At 35.4% G+C, this 15,593-nt stretch overlaps 1 protein-coding gene across 1 annotated transcript in view; it reads right to left on the bottom strand.

Moving 5' to 3' along the window:
- Positions 1 to 606: 606 nt before the first annotated feature.
- Positions 607 to 15,593, bottom strand: part of LOC122065334 (exocyst complex component SEC6-like) — a 41,035-nt gene continuing 26,048 nt past the window's right edge. Inside the window, exons 4-10 of the mRNA XM_042629131.1 lie at positions 13,818 to 13,906; positions 13,580 to 13,670; positions 11,368 to 11,457; positions 11,172 to 11,251; positions 5,981 to 6,073; positions 1,102 to 1,128; positions 607 to 655 (exon numbers count right to left, since the gene is read on the bottom strand). Coding sequence (XP_042485065.1) covers positions 607 to 655; positions 1,102 to 1,128; positions 5,981 to 6,073; positions 11,172 to 11,251; positions 11,368 to 11,457; positions 13,580 to 13,670; positions 13,818 to 13,906 — 519 coding nt within the window. The remainder of the gene's footprint in view (positions 656 to 1,101; positions 1,129 to 5,980; positions 6,074 to 11,171; positions 11,252 to 11,367; positions 11,458 to 13,579; positions 13,671 to 13,817; positions 13,907 to 15,593) is intronic.

The raw sequence follows: 15,593 nt of genomic DNA, 5'->3' as shown, positions 1-15,593 counted from the left end.
GGGGGGGAGCTGGCCCGACAGCCATTTATCAAATAATTTTTAAAAGAAGATGCAAAGCAATGGTAAAAAAGGGTAAGAAAATCTCATGATGCATGGCAAGAATGACGTTAGATAAACATGAGAGAAAAGATATCACCAGTTCCAGCACAAATGTTAAGCATAAAACCCTGGAAAAACCTGCTACAAGGATTTCCAAGAATATTCAGAAAGTGAACACCGAAACATTCGCTTGAACTGATCTCTTCTTCAATGTTCTCATGAGTCATAAGTTGCAAACAGCCATATTAACCAAAGCAAAACGCAGATTTGTTTAAAATCAAACTTGAAAGGCTTAGCAAATAACAAATAAAATAAAACTAGAAATAGATGGTGCAGAATTCCTGTAAATAAACATCTCCTACTTTCATTTGACAGCGTTGCTGACAAAGTTAAGACAAACACTGATGAAAAACCAGGACAAACTTGATGTTAGAAATGTTGATGGGTCTGTCCTTATTTACAAGCCCTATGTAGGTACCATCACCATGACATCAACCATAACAACTTAAAGAATTACTTATATATATATATATATATTGGCGCATGATTTACAGATTTAAGCATCTATTAATAAGAAGTATTGCCAAGAAGAATATCCAAGAACTGGTAAGTCCATCTGAGACAAAGGACAAACAATAACCAGTCAATCAACCAATGTGTGAAGATGAGAAAAGAGATCCTGAACCACGACAGATTCAGATTAATCTATTGTGGCCTCCCAACCTTTATTTATATGACTTGCTATTACAAGTAAACCCTAAGTAGGAATCCTACTTAGAGTATACAACACTAATTACAATATAAAAAGGAAACTAAACTAAAACAGGAAACTGAAATAAACAAATCACGATAGGGACAATACCCCTATAGTAACTAACTACTAGTAATTAAGTACCAGAGGGTATTGTCCAATAATACCCATGTGGCACAACCGCACAAGTACACTACTTAACACCATCAACATATAAAGAAAAAGAACACAAAAATGAATAAGCATAGCATTGAACAACTAAATGTAAAACTAGAAATAAAATTTTGCACAATGTTTGTAATTGATCATACCTAATTGCACGAACCAATGTCTGTGGACTACAAAACAAAGAAGAGTAATAACGAGAATTAGAAATATCACAAAATGCCAAATATATATATAGATAAGAGAGAGAGAGAGAGATAAATGAATGGATAAGCACACAAGTAGCACTACAGAAATCCATGCAAACAAAGCACAAAAAAAAAATATATTGAAAGGATATCATCTACAATTTTCAATGTGAAATTGAATGAATCCAGATATATGGTCCCAATATATCATGCATGAAAGAAAATAAGCACACAACCAGAGTGAGTGTCAGAAATATACATGATGCAGAGAGATCATAAAAGATTGAAAGTTCAATCATGAGAGAAGTTTAATTTGAAATTAACCAAAAGACTGCATGCACAAATAAGCAAAGTTTAATATATCGGTATTGGGCAGTGTATCGGAAAGATGCATTTAAGAGATGTATCAGAGAGATGCTAAGATATGTTGGATACTTGGATACACTTAAGATATGTATGGATACATGCAAAACTAGTGGGGAAGGGGGGGGGGGGAAATAGGTACGGAAAAACATTCTATCTAGTGACTACAAAATGTCAATTTTTATACCGCTGGTTTTTATAACTCAACTTTTCTTACTGAGGTAATAATATCTACAAATTTAAAAAAACAAAAAGGATCCTGTCACAAGGAAAAAGTGCAGATGGAATAGGGTAGAGATACTATTCTTCAGTTTCTGATTGACAACAAAAAGTATTATGGAAAAATAAAACCAGGGAGAATACAAGGAGAAGGACTGGAAGGAGATATACATATACCAACCCCAAAAATTAGACCCAGGGAAACAGGAAAGCAACAATTTCCTAACCTACACCATACAATAAAGACGGATCCAGATAACTATTCCACAACCCAGCAACCCCATTCCAACCCCTCCATTCCCCACCATGGTTGTAGAAGTCGCATCTTTTAGTAGAAACCGACCAAAATATTTTGGTTTCAACTCATACTGGCACACAATTTAGTGTGGAGCTGCAGGTATACATAATTTCAACCAAAACATTCAAGTTTCAGTCAAAATTTCGGGTCATCTCAGTTGTGCTGTTTCATTTCGCCGAAAAGGTACAATGTTGTATTTAAAATATCCAAAGTCGACTGAAACCAACACTGTTTGATCGACTGTAGACCCCATTTCACAGGTTTCATGCAAAACCTACTATGAAGGCTAAAAAATTTAAAACTGAACGGATTTTGGCCATTCCTCTTTCATTTTTTTGTGGAACAAGCTGTTCTAACCTTATGCATGCCATCTACAACAAATATTTGGTGGATTTGAAGGAGATTGATTGAAAATTCAAATTTTGAGATAATACTCTTTTTCCCTAAGATAGATTTTTGCAAAAATAAGGGGCGTGCTTGGTCCAACATTAAGGTACGAATGTTGCGACTAGTGGTCAAGTGGTCGAAAGTCGAAACAGCCCCTTGACATTCTTGGGGTAAGCTGCATAGTTCTCGGCCCCCTGGACCTCGCACATGCGGGAGCCTCGTGCATTGGGTACACCCTAGATTTTTGTAAAAAATAGGGCAAATATGTAACAGGTAGGCTTTAACTTATTGTATGTCAGAGAGTATTGTGAACTTGTGACTTGTGAAGTGTCAGTGACTATGCACTTGCACCTTTGATGTAATATTTTGAAATTTAATAATATTAAGTAGTTTTTCTCCATCTGTCACTTACAATTGCATATTTTAATCAGTGCTCATTACATTTGGTATGCTACACTACATTAGTACTAAATCATGTCATGTGTAACATAGGCCATCTTTGAGAACTATACAGGCAAGGTACAACATACACTGCCTACCTAAGGTACAAAACCAAAGTACTAATTTCAGTGGGTTTTCAACGATATAAAGGCTCCACTGTGTCTAGGTATGTATATTCAGGGTCTCTAGCACGTTTCAGCTCATAATATGGCAGTTTGAGCACCGAAATGGTCAAACAAATACACAAGCCGAAACCAGGAAAAAGGTCGAAAGATTTAGGTCAACTTCTGGAATTAATTCGGTTGAAATCAACTTTTAAACCTTACTCCCCACCTACAAAAAAGGCCTACAAAAACATACCAGCAAAGAACAACAGCTCTCAATTATCAACTTGGATAGAAATTACACAAAATCCTATAACAAAATGATTTTATGCAATTGTCCAAGGATGTATTAGTTCACAACATGGTTCCAAACCGAAACAAAATGCATGGAGAAATGATAGGAATACAATGTTCCGCTGAAATGTTTTGGCGAAATGACCAAAGCAATGTATTATTTTGGTCATTACAGAGAAATAGTACATTTGAAGCATATAAATACCTCATTTCGGCCAATTTGACTCTTTCTCCCAATTACACTTGCAAAACCACCAAAGTGATCAAAAATTCAATGAAAAATCCCTTTGCTACCACAAAATCTTGCGTTATTTTGCTGAATCAAGCTTTGAACTTTGATTGTGTAGAATAATCTTCAACATTTAGGTGTGTATTTGAAGCATCATTTGCCCAAATTTTCCCCAAATTTCTGAGCATATGGATGTTGATGTCGAAATATTTGTCATATGAGGGACCAAGAGACACCACGGTCTTTTCAATCCCAACTGAGCTTGGGAGAGATGAGGAAGATGTAGATTGGTCTACATCCACCACCACTCATATGCCATCAGCATCAAAAGATGATGGGGGTGATCAATCTGCAGCTGTAAGTGTAGATGATATCCAAGAGAAAGAGGAGCAACATGACTAGCCCAATGAGCCCCTCCGGTCAATGGGGAGACTCAATTGACCAGGCCACACAAGATGCCAAGCATGGTGCAAATGCCCCTCGTAAAGACTATTGGAGAAGTCTGGCATAAATTCGTACTAGAGGAGGAAGATAGCATGGATCTAGACTCATTGATTACAAGCTTGTCTTGTTGGAGACCCGAGTTGAGGAGGGTACATGTTACATATTGGACTCCCTTTCCCATCCGAGCACCACATAGAGTCCCCAACACCATGTTCCACCAAGAAATGTAGATGATTTGGCCAAAATCACAAAAGATTTTCGGGGGGTTTTACTCTTTTCCTCATTGAAACTCACGAACTTCGACCCAATTCAATTGAAATGTAATTCAATTAATAACACTGCTCTGTACCGTTTTTCGAAAATGATATCGAAATTTTAAAACAAGACCAAAACTTCAGCATTGGAACTGAAATGCCAAAATTTTGGTCGAAATCTGGTATGCCTATAGAGTGGACCCTTTTTTCATTTCGAGGCTTCTGGAAAACGAAATATTTCGCAAAATTTTTGTCATTTCGAGTTTCTACCAAAATTTCAAATCATGCACCAAGCTATTTACGTTTCTGAAGGGAGAAAAATGGAGTACCGTGCCAAAATCTTTAGCCTTAGTTAATGAGCTGAATACAGGGAGCAAACAAATAAACATAGAAGAGTTTAACGAGTAATATGACCAAAATGCGAGAAATTTGAGATAAATAAATAATTAAAAAGGAAATATGCAGTTCAAGGGGAGTCGGGTTCAGATCATTTTTTGATGATTTCTAATACATTTAGTACATTCAACCATAGTTGTCAAGGCGACGCCTGGGTGACGACTAGGTGTCCAGGCGGTTTTCCTGGGGCCTAGGCAACAGTCGCCTTGTTGTACTGCATGCCTTCTTGTGTGTTGGTACTTTTTTATACCAAATATCATTTAAGTAAATGTTTTTTTATTTTCTTAAGATATTATTTATAAATAAGCAAATACCCCCTATTTGAATCTAATAAAAGTAGTTTAAAATCAAATTCCAAAAGGATAAAAGTCAACCCCCCTATCCAATTACAAAAACTGGATTTTTGTTATAGGGGCGATTTTCAACTTTTAAATGCTGGGGTTTTTCTCAATTATGAAAATTTTATAAATTTTTTCATGTTAAAACATTGTTAAAAACCAAAAATCCGCTAAAATTATCTTTTATTTTGATATCCATAAAATTATTTTCATTCAAGCAGTTTTAACAGCACTTTTGCACTTAAAAATAAGTTTCATCGAAGCATAACTTTGTCATAACAACATAGATTTAAGTACAAGTAAAATAAGTGTCACCGGAGTATTATAATTAATACAAAAAGTCTCATGTAAATATAAAATCATTTGACCAGCCAAACTTATTATAGAGCAAGAGCATTTCTCTAAATTTTGATTTTTTATAACTTAATATGACTTAATATTAATTTTTTATGATTTAATATGGCTAAACGTTGATTTTTATTGACTTGATGTTGCTTAATCTTTATTTTTTATGATAAAAGATATATATAGATTACTAAATAATGTTAGAAAATAGGAAAATAAAAAATAACACTTGATCGCCTTGTTCGCCTTAAGGCACCTTCTAGCCTAAGCGCTTAGACAACCCTACACCGCCTTGGTGCCGTGACAACTATGCATTTAACCTACAAAATCTTATCATATATAAATATCTAATCTCTTATTTCTATCTTAATGACAATAATTATGTTTATAGCTTCTTATTATTGTACTTTGAGGACTAATATAGCTCACCAAAAGATAAAAAGATAAAAAGACAAAAAATCACACTGACAGTGCACTCCAATAAACAGCCCTAAAGCCACCACATGTAATACTAAACAAATGATTAATTCTCAACTAATAAAGTAACTCTCAAATAGTTAAGTGTCTTAAAGAATTTAAATTAAATATAAAGGAGTACAAGATTTCTCTAAAAATATTAATATAGGCACCACAAAGCCCGATAAATTTGAGGATAACAACAAAGATGACAACTTTTATTGAATAGAGGAAATTCCAAATTCTATAGTTTCTATGAAAGAGAGTACCTTTCTTTTGCATGTTTGAAGAAATTTGCAATGTGGCCCCATAATGTCTTTTCAAATGTTTCCCAAGTCTGATCTACATCTTCAAAATATTCCCTGTTATATTATCAAATCATAAGTTCCATGTATACAGAATTTTCAACCTAACACCACACCCATCATACCCAATGAACTAAAAACCATGAAATGCACTAATTCCTTAAGTACAACCTGACCATTAAGTTTCTTTATTTCAAAATGGGACCAGAAAACAAAACTCATTGAGCCAAAGATCTAAAGCTTGATAATGGTCATAACACAGCAAACACCAAAAGAAATGCATGCCCATATCAATGTTTCATCATATGCTAACATGATTTATTTTGTGAGCCACAAGCTCACGTTACCAACAACAACAACTCAGCCTTATCCCAACTAAATGAGGCCAGGCGGCCAGCTATATGGATCCGAGAACCAAGACAACAACAAAGCCTTATCCCAACTCCATGCAAATGGTGAATAGCTGATTATAAAAAAATGCTCAGTTTCATGTATCTAAGCAAAAACACAAGAAGAATGGTAATAGTAAAAGGAAAGGAACACAACAACAATAGCTCAGCAAAATCCCACCTATATGAAATTGGTTACATTGATCCTTGCTCTCCAATCAGCTCTATTCGAGGTCATACACAGGACAAGACCTAAACTATGCATGTTTTTCCTCACCACTTCTCGTATGATCATTTTAGGCCTGCCCTTAGCTCTTTTAGTTCCTTCAATCTGAATCAGATCACTCCTCCTTACTGGTGCATTCCAAGGCCTCCGTTGAACATTACCATGCCACCTTAAACAACTTTCTCATAACTTATCATGAATCGGAGCAACTCCAAAATCAATTTTAATATGTTCATTCTTTACTTTATCCTTCCTAGTTTTGCTGCATATCCATCTCAACACCCTCATCTCTACAACACATAGCTTATTTATATCACACTTCTTAACTAACCAACATTCATCATTTCCGCCCCATGCATCATACCCAATTGTACAACAATCCTATAACATTTTCCTTTAAGCTTTAAAGGAATATGTCGTTCACACAACAATCTAGGTGCACCTCTCCACTTCATCCATCCCACTTTAATTCCAAGGTTCAAAATCTTGTTTTTTGTAGTGTTTCAATGGTTTCAAAAACCATTTATACATATATATATATATATATTGGTTTTTTTTTCCCTTCTTTTGAATGGCTATTTTGGTGGTCAACCGGCCATATTATGATCTGAAACTTGGTGGGAAGCTTGTTTTTAAGGTAAATAAACATATTTATAACTTGACTTTGCAGGGAAAAAAAATGACACAATGTTGTTTTAGAGTTGCACACATGCACCCTTGTTAGGCAGCAATAGTTGAACTGTTCTGTATACATTATGTAATATCTCCTATTATACACATTGTTTTACTAATATAAGATAGAGTATGGTAGTAAAACAAGTAACATAATATTGATTAATTAACTCGTAACTTACAACATAGTGACATAAAAGTAGAACAAGGTAAAACCTACAAAAGTACAAAGCAGAGTTCACATAGACACGTAAGTATGTAACTCTCAAGCCCCAAACAAATGAACAATACAACACTGATCAATATAAATATCTACTAAAATGAACCATGACATTCTGGCTAAAGTCCATTTATGGCCCAAGGAGCCACCGTGCATTTTCCTTTGACTACAAAACAAATGCATGCCACATCATATTGTGCAAGAACAAAAAATTAATGGATGTAAACCTCCACAACATGTAAACTTACTCATCTACATACTGAAGGTAACCTATCCTAGGTTATATTTCATCATAATATGAAGAAGAAGAACCCACCACTAAGCCACTATGACCATAGTTGTCAAGGCATTGCCGTCACAGGCACCTAGGCATCCAAGCGGATTACTTGGGGCCTAGGCGATTGTTGCCTTATATTTTGGCACTTATTTATGCCAAATATTATTTAATATTATTCATAAATAAGCAAAACCCCCTATTTGAATCGAATAAAAATAGTTAAAAATCAAATTCCAAAAGGAAAAAAAGTCAACCCCTAAGTCAAGGAACAAAAACTAGATTTTTGGTTGTAGGGACGATTTTTAACTTTCAATGTTCGGGTTTTTCTCAATTCCAAAAATTTTATTAATTTATCATGGTAAAACATTGCTAAAAACCAAAGTTTGGTAAAATAATCTTTTGTTTTGAGGTCCATAAAATTATTTTCATTTAAGCGATTTTAATAGCGTTCACGCACTTTAAAATAAGTTTGATAAGAACATAACTTCGTCATTACAACTCAAATTTAAGTAATCTTAGACTTGTTGGAAAACTGGTTTTGTGCTACACCTAATTCAAAAAGTCTCATGCAAAATAAAATCATTTGACTAGTCAAACTTATTATAGAACAAGAGCATTTTGATTTTTTATGATTTGATGTGACTTAATGTTGATTTTTTCTGATTGATGTGGCTTAATGTTGATTTTTTATGATACAAGATATATATATAGCATACTAAATAGTGTTAGAAAAGAGTAAAAATAAAAAATAACACTTGTTCGCCTTAAGGAGGTGCCTTGTCGCCTAAGTGCTTAGGCAGCCCTCAAATGCCTTGGTTTGCCTTGGCACCATGACAACTATGACTATGACCTGATGCTTCTGATAGCATGTACAGCTGGGCTAGGTAAGAAGAAGCTATGCACAAAAAATGATCTAGTAAAAACTAGGAACAGATGAACTAGATGCATGTCCCATACCATTGAAATGGCCATAACCACTACTAGCACTATACTCCGACTAGGTGTTATCTCAGACAAATGATGGGGCACACTAGTGCCCACTCCCCCTATTGTGACTATTCCATATACTCAAACTCTATCCACCAATGGAGTTAGACAGGCTATCAATGTCCAAACAATCTTTGCTCATCTCCACTGAACCAGAGACAAGGCCCTATCGTGTAGCCTACACTCCTACCCTTAGTTGGCGTGCACCGTGATCCATATCCTATGTGGCATGATCAAACTCTCTCCCCTAGTGAATTGCACCAGCTCCGCATCCAACTCTACCATACACCTCTCAAAGTTCTACATATCTCTCACCACAAGCATCATCACCAACACCATCATCTCCACCATCACCATCATCACCTACATGTATCAATGATAAGTGAGCCTAGGTCTGAATATGATTAGCTGAGGCCTGAGGAAGCGGACCAATCAAGTGGCTCCTCCTCTGTATCATCCTTCCAGGTGCAGGGTCAAATGGTTGGAGGGTCTGTGAGTATATCCTACCCTCTATAGCCATGTATTAATCAACATCAACCCCCATCTGTTCCACTATCTGTGGGTCAAGCCTACCAGGCCAATCCATCACCAGATCACTTCTATCCCTCACCAGTCCACTAGGGGAACTTCATCATCTGACTCAATCTGGAAAACATCGGCAAGCTTGATCTGGTTCCTATCATTCTCCATACCCAAGCGTATGTGCTGCATCTTCAGCCTCATATTATAGTGCACATACACTAAGTCAATGAGACACTAGGAACCTAATCAGTTTCGGCTTTTCGAGTGGATGAGTGAAAACATACTCCAATTTCGCCCACAACAAAAGGCAGAACATGTATGGGAAAGCACTTTGATGGCAATCTTTCTCAATTCTTGTGTCGTACCCCCATACAGCACCCACCATTCAGCTGCAATAGAGCACTTTGATGGCTCTCCTTAGTCCTCCCACCCTTCTCATCGCTTCTTCTATCAACCATTATATCACCACTGCATCGATGTATACAAAAAAGAAATCATTATTGACTTCGGCGTATCATCTAAGGCCACTAAAACAACCAGGTAGGTACTTGTTTTTCTCTTAACTCTTATTTTTTTCTTACTTAAAAATAATTTTTTCATAATATTATTTTCAATAATATATTGGCCTAATATAACAAAATCAGATATAGTACAACATAAAAAACATCAAATGCGCTTCAAAACAATTTGGAATTACTTTTATTTTTCAAATAAAAATATAATATTTTCATTATTTTTCCATATTTATTTATTTTTAAATATTTTTAAATATTTTTCATATTTTTTCAGAAAATTAAAAAAAATTATTTCCAACATTGTGATACTGTAGATCGGCCAACGGTGATTAACATATTTATGATAGAGTCCCATATAGTCTATATTAACCATACTTTTCACTTTTTGTTGATGGAAAATGTATTTTTCCAAACATAAAAATAAAATAATTATATATAAAAAAAAAAGAATTCGACACCATAAGGTTGTAGATCGACCTTTAATGTCTGACGTATAAAAACTGAATCACCAACAAAGTACCTCATTTTTGGAAAAAAAAAATTAAGGAGAAAGTGGTTTACCTATTTAACTTGATTGTGTGAAGATCTTAAACAATGGCAGTCATTTGACTTAAATGTAGTATGGTCATTGTCTTTGAGGTGATGATGTGGCCAGAATTTGAAGTTGGAGGTTTATTGTAGCTTCTGCAGGTAGAAAGAGGTGAAACCTAGCAAAATGAGGTTGAAATTTCGACCCTATCTAGCGAGAAAGGTGCTAAAATAGAACTTGAAATGTATCATTTCACCGAAACAACACAAGTAGCACCGGCATTTCAAACTTTGATCGAAATAATGCTTGTTTCCCATTTCTCTCCTCATTTGTTTCAGTAAGAAAAACACCGAAATTAGCAAAGTTTCGGCGAGAAATCGCCAAGTTTCTTAATCATGTTTAATTCTCTGAGAAACACCATCCTCTATATCACCTTCTTTATTTATGGCTGACCCCAGATATCGAAAATAATCACTTTGCAGTGTCTCTCCCTTCTCAATTTTCACCAATTTGTTATCAATTTTAGTATAACATATGTCGTCTTCATTCTATTTCTCTCTAGAAACCTCTTGATTCCAAGGTTGATCTCTATAAATCCAACTTAGCATTAATCCCTACTTTTGTCTCATCCATCAAAACAGTATCATCAGTAAAGAGCATATACCACAGAACCTCATCTTGAATATTCCAATTTAAATCATCAATGATAAGCACAAACAAATAAGCTTAGAGCTATTCAGAAAAGAAAAGAAAAGAAAAAAACATGATAACAAAATTTCCAAAAAGAGAAAAAATAAAAAGGCACAAATAAAACTGACCTTAGCCTGCCAACCTCTTCCTTGTGGGATGCTGCAGCTGCTAATGCAAACCTCCTTTTTCCATCTAGTGCTGTTAACCTCTACTTCAACATAAGCAGAAAAGATATCATCAAAAGCATGGTCAGCAGGAAATTCTAGCTGCACTGAATTATAATAGAAATACAATTTGTGACTGGTTTCAAATTGACAAGGTCACCTCATATGTGCTTATGAGTTCTTTATCATCACGCAAAGAATCCCGTGCTTCAGACGCTTCTACAGAAATAGACATCATCCCCTCCACATCCTACAAAATGAACATGCGATTCATACAAATCATCAGCAAAGTAGATGACAACTATCTTCTTTTTATTTGGTAGGAAGATGACAAGGATCTTTGTAATATGCCACTTATACATCATGATTATTATATTATTATCTATTATTATAATTTATATGATTTTATAATAAGTTAAATGAATTCATGTTATTTATTTGGATTAATGTATTTACGTGGATAGCGAAGCATGACGTCGCATGATTGGTGGTGAATCATAATTGGTTAAGGCTAATTATCATTAATTAAAATATGGAGTGATTCGGAATTAATGGGGTTATGGGTAGTAGCACCATATTGGGCCAAGTGTGGCAACATGACATAGCCACCATGTGCATGCTTAAGTAGGTGGTGGCAAGGTTGGGGCAGCCACATGGTTAGGAGGAGGAGGTCGCCATTGACTTGGTTTGACTAAGCACACTAGTGGATTATATGGTGGCTTTAGAGGCTGCCACAATTTGCATGCTTAAGTAAGTGGTGGCAAGGTTGGGGCAGACACATGGTTAGAAGGAAGAGGTGGCTATTGACTTGGTTTGACTAAGCACATAAGTGGATTACATGGCGGCTTTAGAAGCAGGCACCATGTGCATGGTTAAGTAGGTGGTGGTAAGGTTGGGACAGCCACATGGTTGGAAGGTGCTGGTGGCCATGGGCTGGATTTGACTGAAGGTAAAGTGTGGTTAGTGATTCAATTAGTTAGAAGTAATTAATGAAAGGGTGTTTAGTTGATAGATTAATAATTAGCTAATAGATTAGTGTTCTAGTCTAAGTTAAATCAAGACTCAATTGATTGAGTCTATGTGCTGTTTTTGGTGAGTTCTGGAGTTAGAAGAAGAAGAAGAAGTGGGTGAGGGAAATCATGACCATGTAATTAATTATAGTGTGTATGCTATATGATGTAAATGAATGAATGTTGTATGATTTTATTAGTGACAACAAATACGTTATCAAGTTTCTATTAAATGGAATGCTTAACACAACAGTACATAATAGATAAAGCTATGTACTATGAAGTGCTTGTGTCAAATGATGTTCTGCTTATGACTAATGACTGTGCAACAAATTTGTTATGAGCTTTGTGATGATTAATGGAATGGTATGATTTCATATATCATGTTATGTGTGAGTTAAGTATCAAAACAGAAAGAAAGAGAAAGAAACAAAGTAAATGTAAAAGAAGAAAAGTGCGTATACATGGTTAAAGTAATTGTGTCAAATACCTCAATGGCTACCACCCCTGTCCAGTAAGGGGTTATACACTGGATGAGGTCTTAAAAGAAAAAGAGAATAGACGAGGGTTCCTCCCCCAGAGCTTAGGTGCTTGGACACATGGAAGTAGAGCGCATCTATAATGTTGGGGCTTTAATGCCTAGGAATGTATGAGGTCGACTACCACCCTCAACAGTTGGTGCACTCTGGTAGTTCACTTAATGGACAAGACCGACCTTATTAAGGAAAGAAATTTTATGATTTGTCATTTATTTCTGTATTCCATTTATCGTTCTTTTGAATGCTTATGTGTATAAGATCATGTATACCTCATTACGCTATATAAGTTGATATTTTACAGATGAAGAGATTGGAGAGGAGGTACAGAATCATGATTATGATATTAGAATCTTTGAGATCTATTTTGAAGACTATATGTGTGTTAGTTTTTGTGTGAACAGCATAATGGATTATGGAATGGTTGTATATTCTAGTATATGACTGAATAGTTGCGCAAATTAAATCTTTTTGTTATGTACAAAGCAGTAAGACTCGTAGCCACCATCATATTTATATGGTCTGTAATATAATGCTTCCACTATGTTTACGTGTGATCTGGGATTTTGTTAGTTTGTCATAAAAATATGTGACATTAAGGGTCGATGCTTGGGGGGTGATGTCCCTTACCCTACCCGGATTTGGGGCGTTACAATCTTCACATTCATAACTTCAGGGAAGATGTTTGTGAACAATCATTAAAGTCATATCAGTTACTAGAAATTATGTTGGATCAAATTTGTTTAAAAGGTTTGTTTGGAGAGAGAGAGATGGGATTGAGAGACGAACAGAGAGAGAGGCAACAAAGTTTCAAGAATAAACAAACCTTCAGAGTTGTATTTAAGTTGTTCCTTGCATTGCTGAGGAGCTTTATCTGATCATGGTTTTCAATCAGTGTTTGGCATTCTTGACACAGCCTGATGCACATGAAAGTGAGACAACCAAATATAAACTACAGCTTCAACCATTAAAATTTAATTAATTGAAGGCTTGTCATATGGTAAGTCACATTTAAGAGGTAACTAAGCTGTCTGGATGATTTAAACAATCAGGAATCAACCTACTTTTCAATACCAAGAAAGTTATCCCGAAGCTGGTTTATTGTCTTCTGAGACAAGGCAAGAGCTTCAAGCCCAGCATGTGCCTGTTCTACCTGTAAGGTTGGACTTGTCTGGTTAAAGTTCTATTCAATTTTGCAAAAGCAGATGCCTTAATTCATGTGAATGAATATACTAATCAACTTTATTATATCTATACCATTGTATGATGTGAAGCAGAGTTCCTGCATGACAGACTACTTTCATGAACGGTATGCATAAAGCTGGTAACCTACCTTCTATATAATAGAGAACAGTGCCCGTGAGATATTATTGAAATACCAAAATTAGCCTATCTCCCTTAATTTATAATTAAATAAAAAAACAAAACAGAAAATGGGGTTATATATTGAAATTTAAAATATATATAAACGACGTAAAAATTTACCGTAAGCATAACAACTTACTTTTTCAGTTAAACTAAGGCAAGGATAACAACTCCACTGTAGTTGACATATGGGTGTCTAACTATTCTACCTTACGTATTGGTGATGAAACCCACAATGAGATGAGGTCCATAGGATTACTAATGCATGTGCGTATGTGGAAGGATGCAATAAAATCCCAAGTATTCAAGTGGATAGTATCATGCACCAAAGAAGAATTCATTTGTTCAAACGCAAGCCATTTCATGAGCAACAAGAAGCAAAGAGGTATGGATGCTTGGGAACACAAAGCTTCAACAAGTCTCAAATCCATCAATGGTTGAAGACTTCAAGTCTTGGAAGCATCATGAAGAATGCAAGATCCATAGACATGGGAAAATTTATACTTGTAAGTCCTTTCCTTTCAAACTTGTGCATATCTCTCTCTAAGCCTAAAAATCTCATAATAAAGTCACCTAAGCCCTAATGGAACAAACCCCCCATGATAGGAGGCATAGTTTTTAAGGCGCTGCTAAGGCGACGCCTTACTAGCGCCTTCGCACTGATGCGGTCTAGAGATGGTAAGGCAGTGCTCCGCCTTACGTGAAATGTCGCCTTATGGGTTTTTTTTTTTTAAACACATTTTAAAATTACTTGATGAAGATTCCAAATATAGATTTTTTATTGGCAGGTGTATGATTTTATTAACACTTGAGATGTATGGGATCAACTTTACTCCACCAAAAATAACCAAAACAAGCAAAACAAAAACACGATTACAAACAGGGTTTGGATTTTATCAAGGGTTTTAAGAAAGGGCTTTGAGAAGGAATCAAGAAACAAGGAAGAACCACTTATCTAGGCGACCATTTTGCTCCGACAGTGGTGAGTTTGCTCCGGTAGCGGTGAGCTTCATTCTTCATTGACAGGAGTAGAAATATAGTGGATGATCTTAGGGATTAGGCACTCATTTTGGCACCATAGAGGCAAGTATAATAAATACTTGTATTTTTTATGTCTTCTTTTCTTTATTTTTATAATTTTGCTTCATAATTATGTATTTATATTATATGTTAATATGTTATGATGATTGATGATTGATGAAGATGAACTTAGTTTATTCACTTTATTGATTTGTTTTTTTGATGAATATCTTACATTGGTTTGAATATGAACTTTTAATATTTATTTAACATATGAGTAATAGGATTCAACTAGAATTTGAGCCAAATAGATTGGTTTTATAAAAAAATTACATATGAACGCTTTAGTCAATAAGGCGACGCTTTATGCCCGCCTTATCGCTAAGGCACTCTGAAAGACCCTCAGACACCTCCGTCGCCTTACCGTGGAGTTGTTATGGGTGTCTAAGGCAAGG

This window comes from Macadamia integrifolia, unplaced genomic scaffold, assembly GCF_013358625.1.
Source record: "Macadamia integrifolia cultivar HAES 741 unplaced genomic scaffold, SCU_Mint_v3 scaffold1979, whole genome shotgun sequence".
Classification (NCBI taxonomy): Eukaryota; Viridiplantae; Streptophyta; class Magnoliopsida; order Proteales; family Proteaceae; genus Macadamia; species Macadamia integrifolia.
This window is presented reverse-complemented; position numbering and strand designations above follow the sequence as displayed.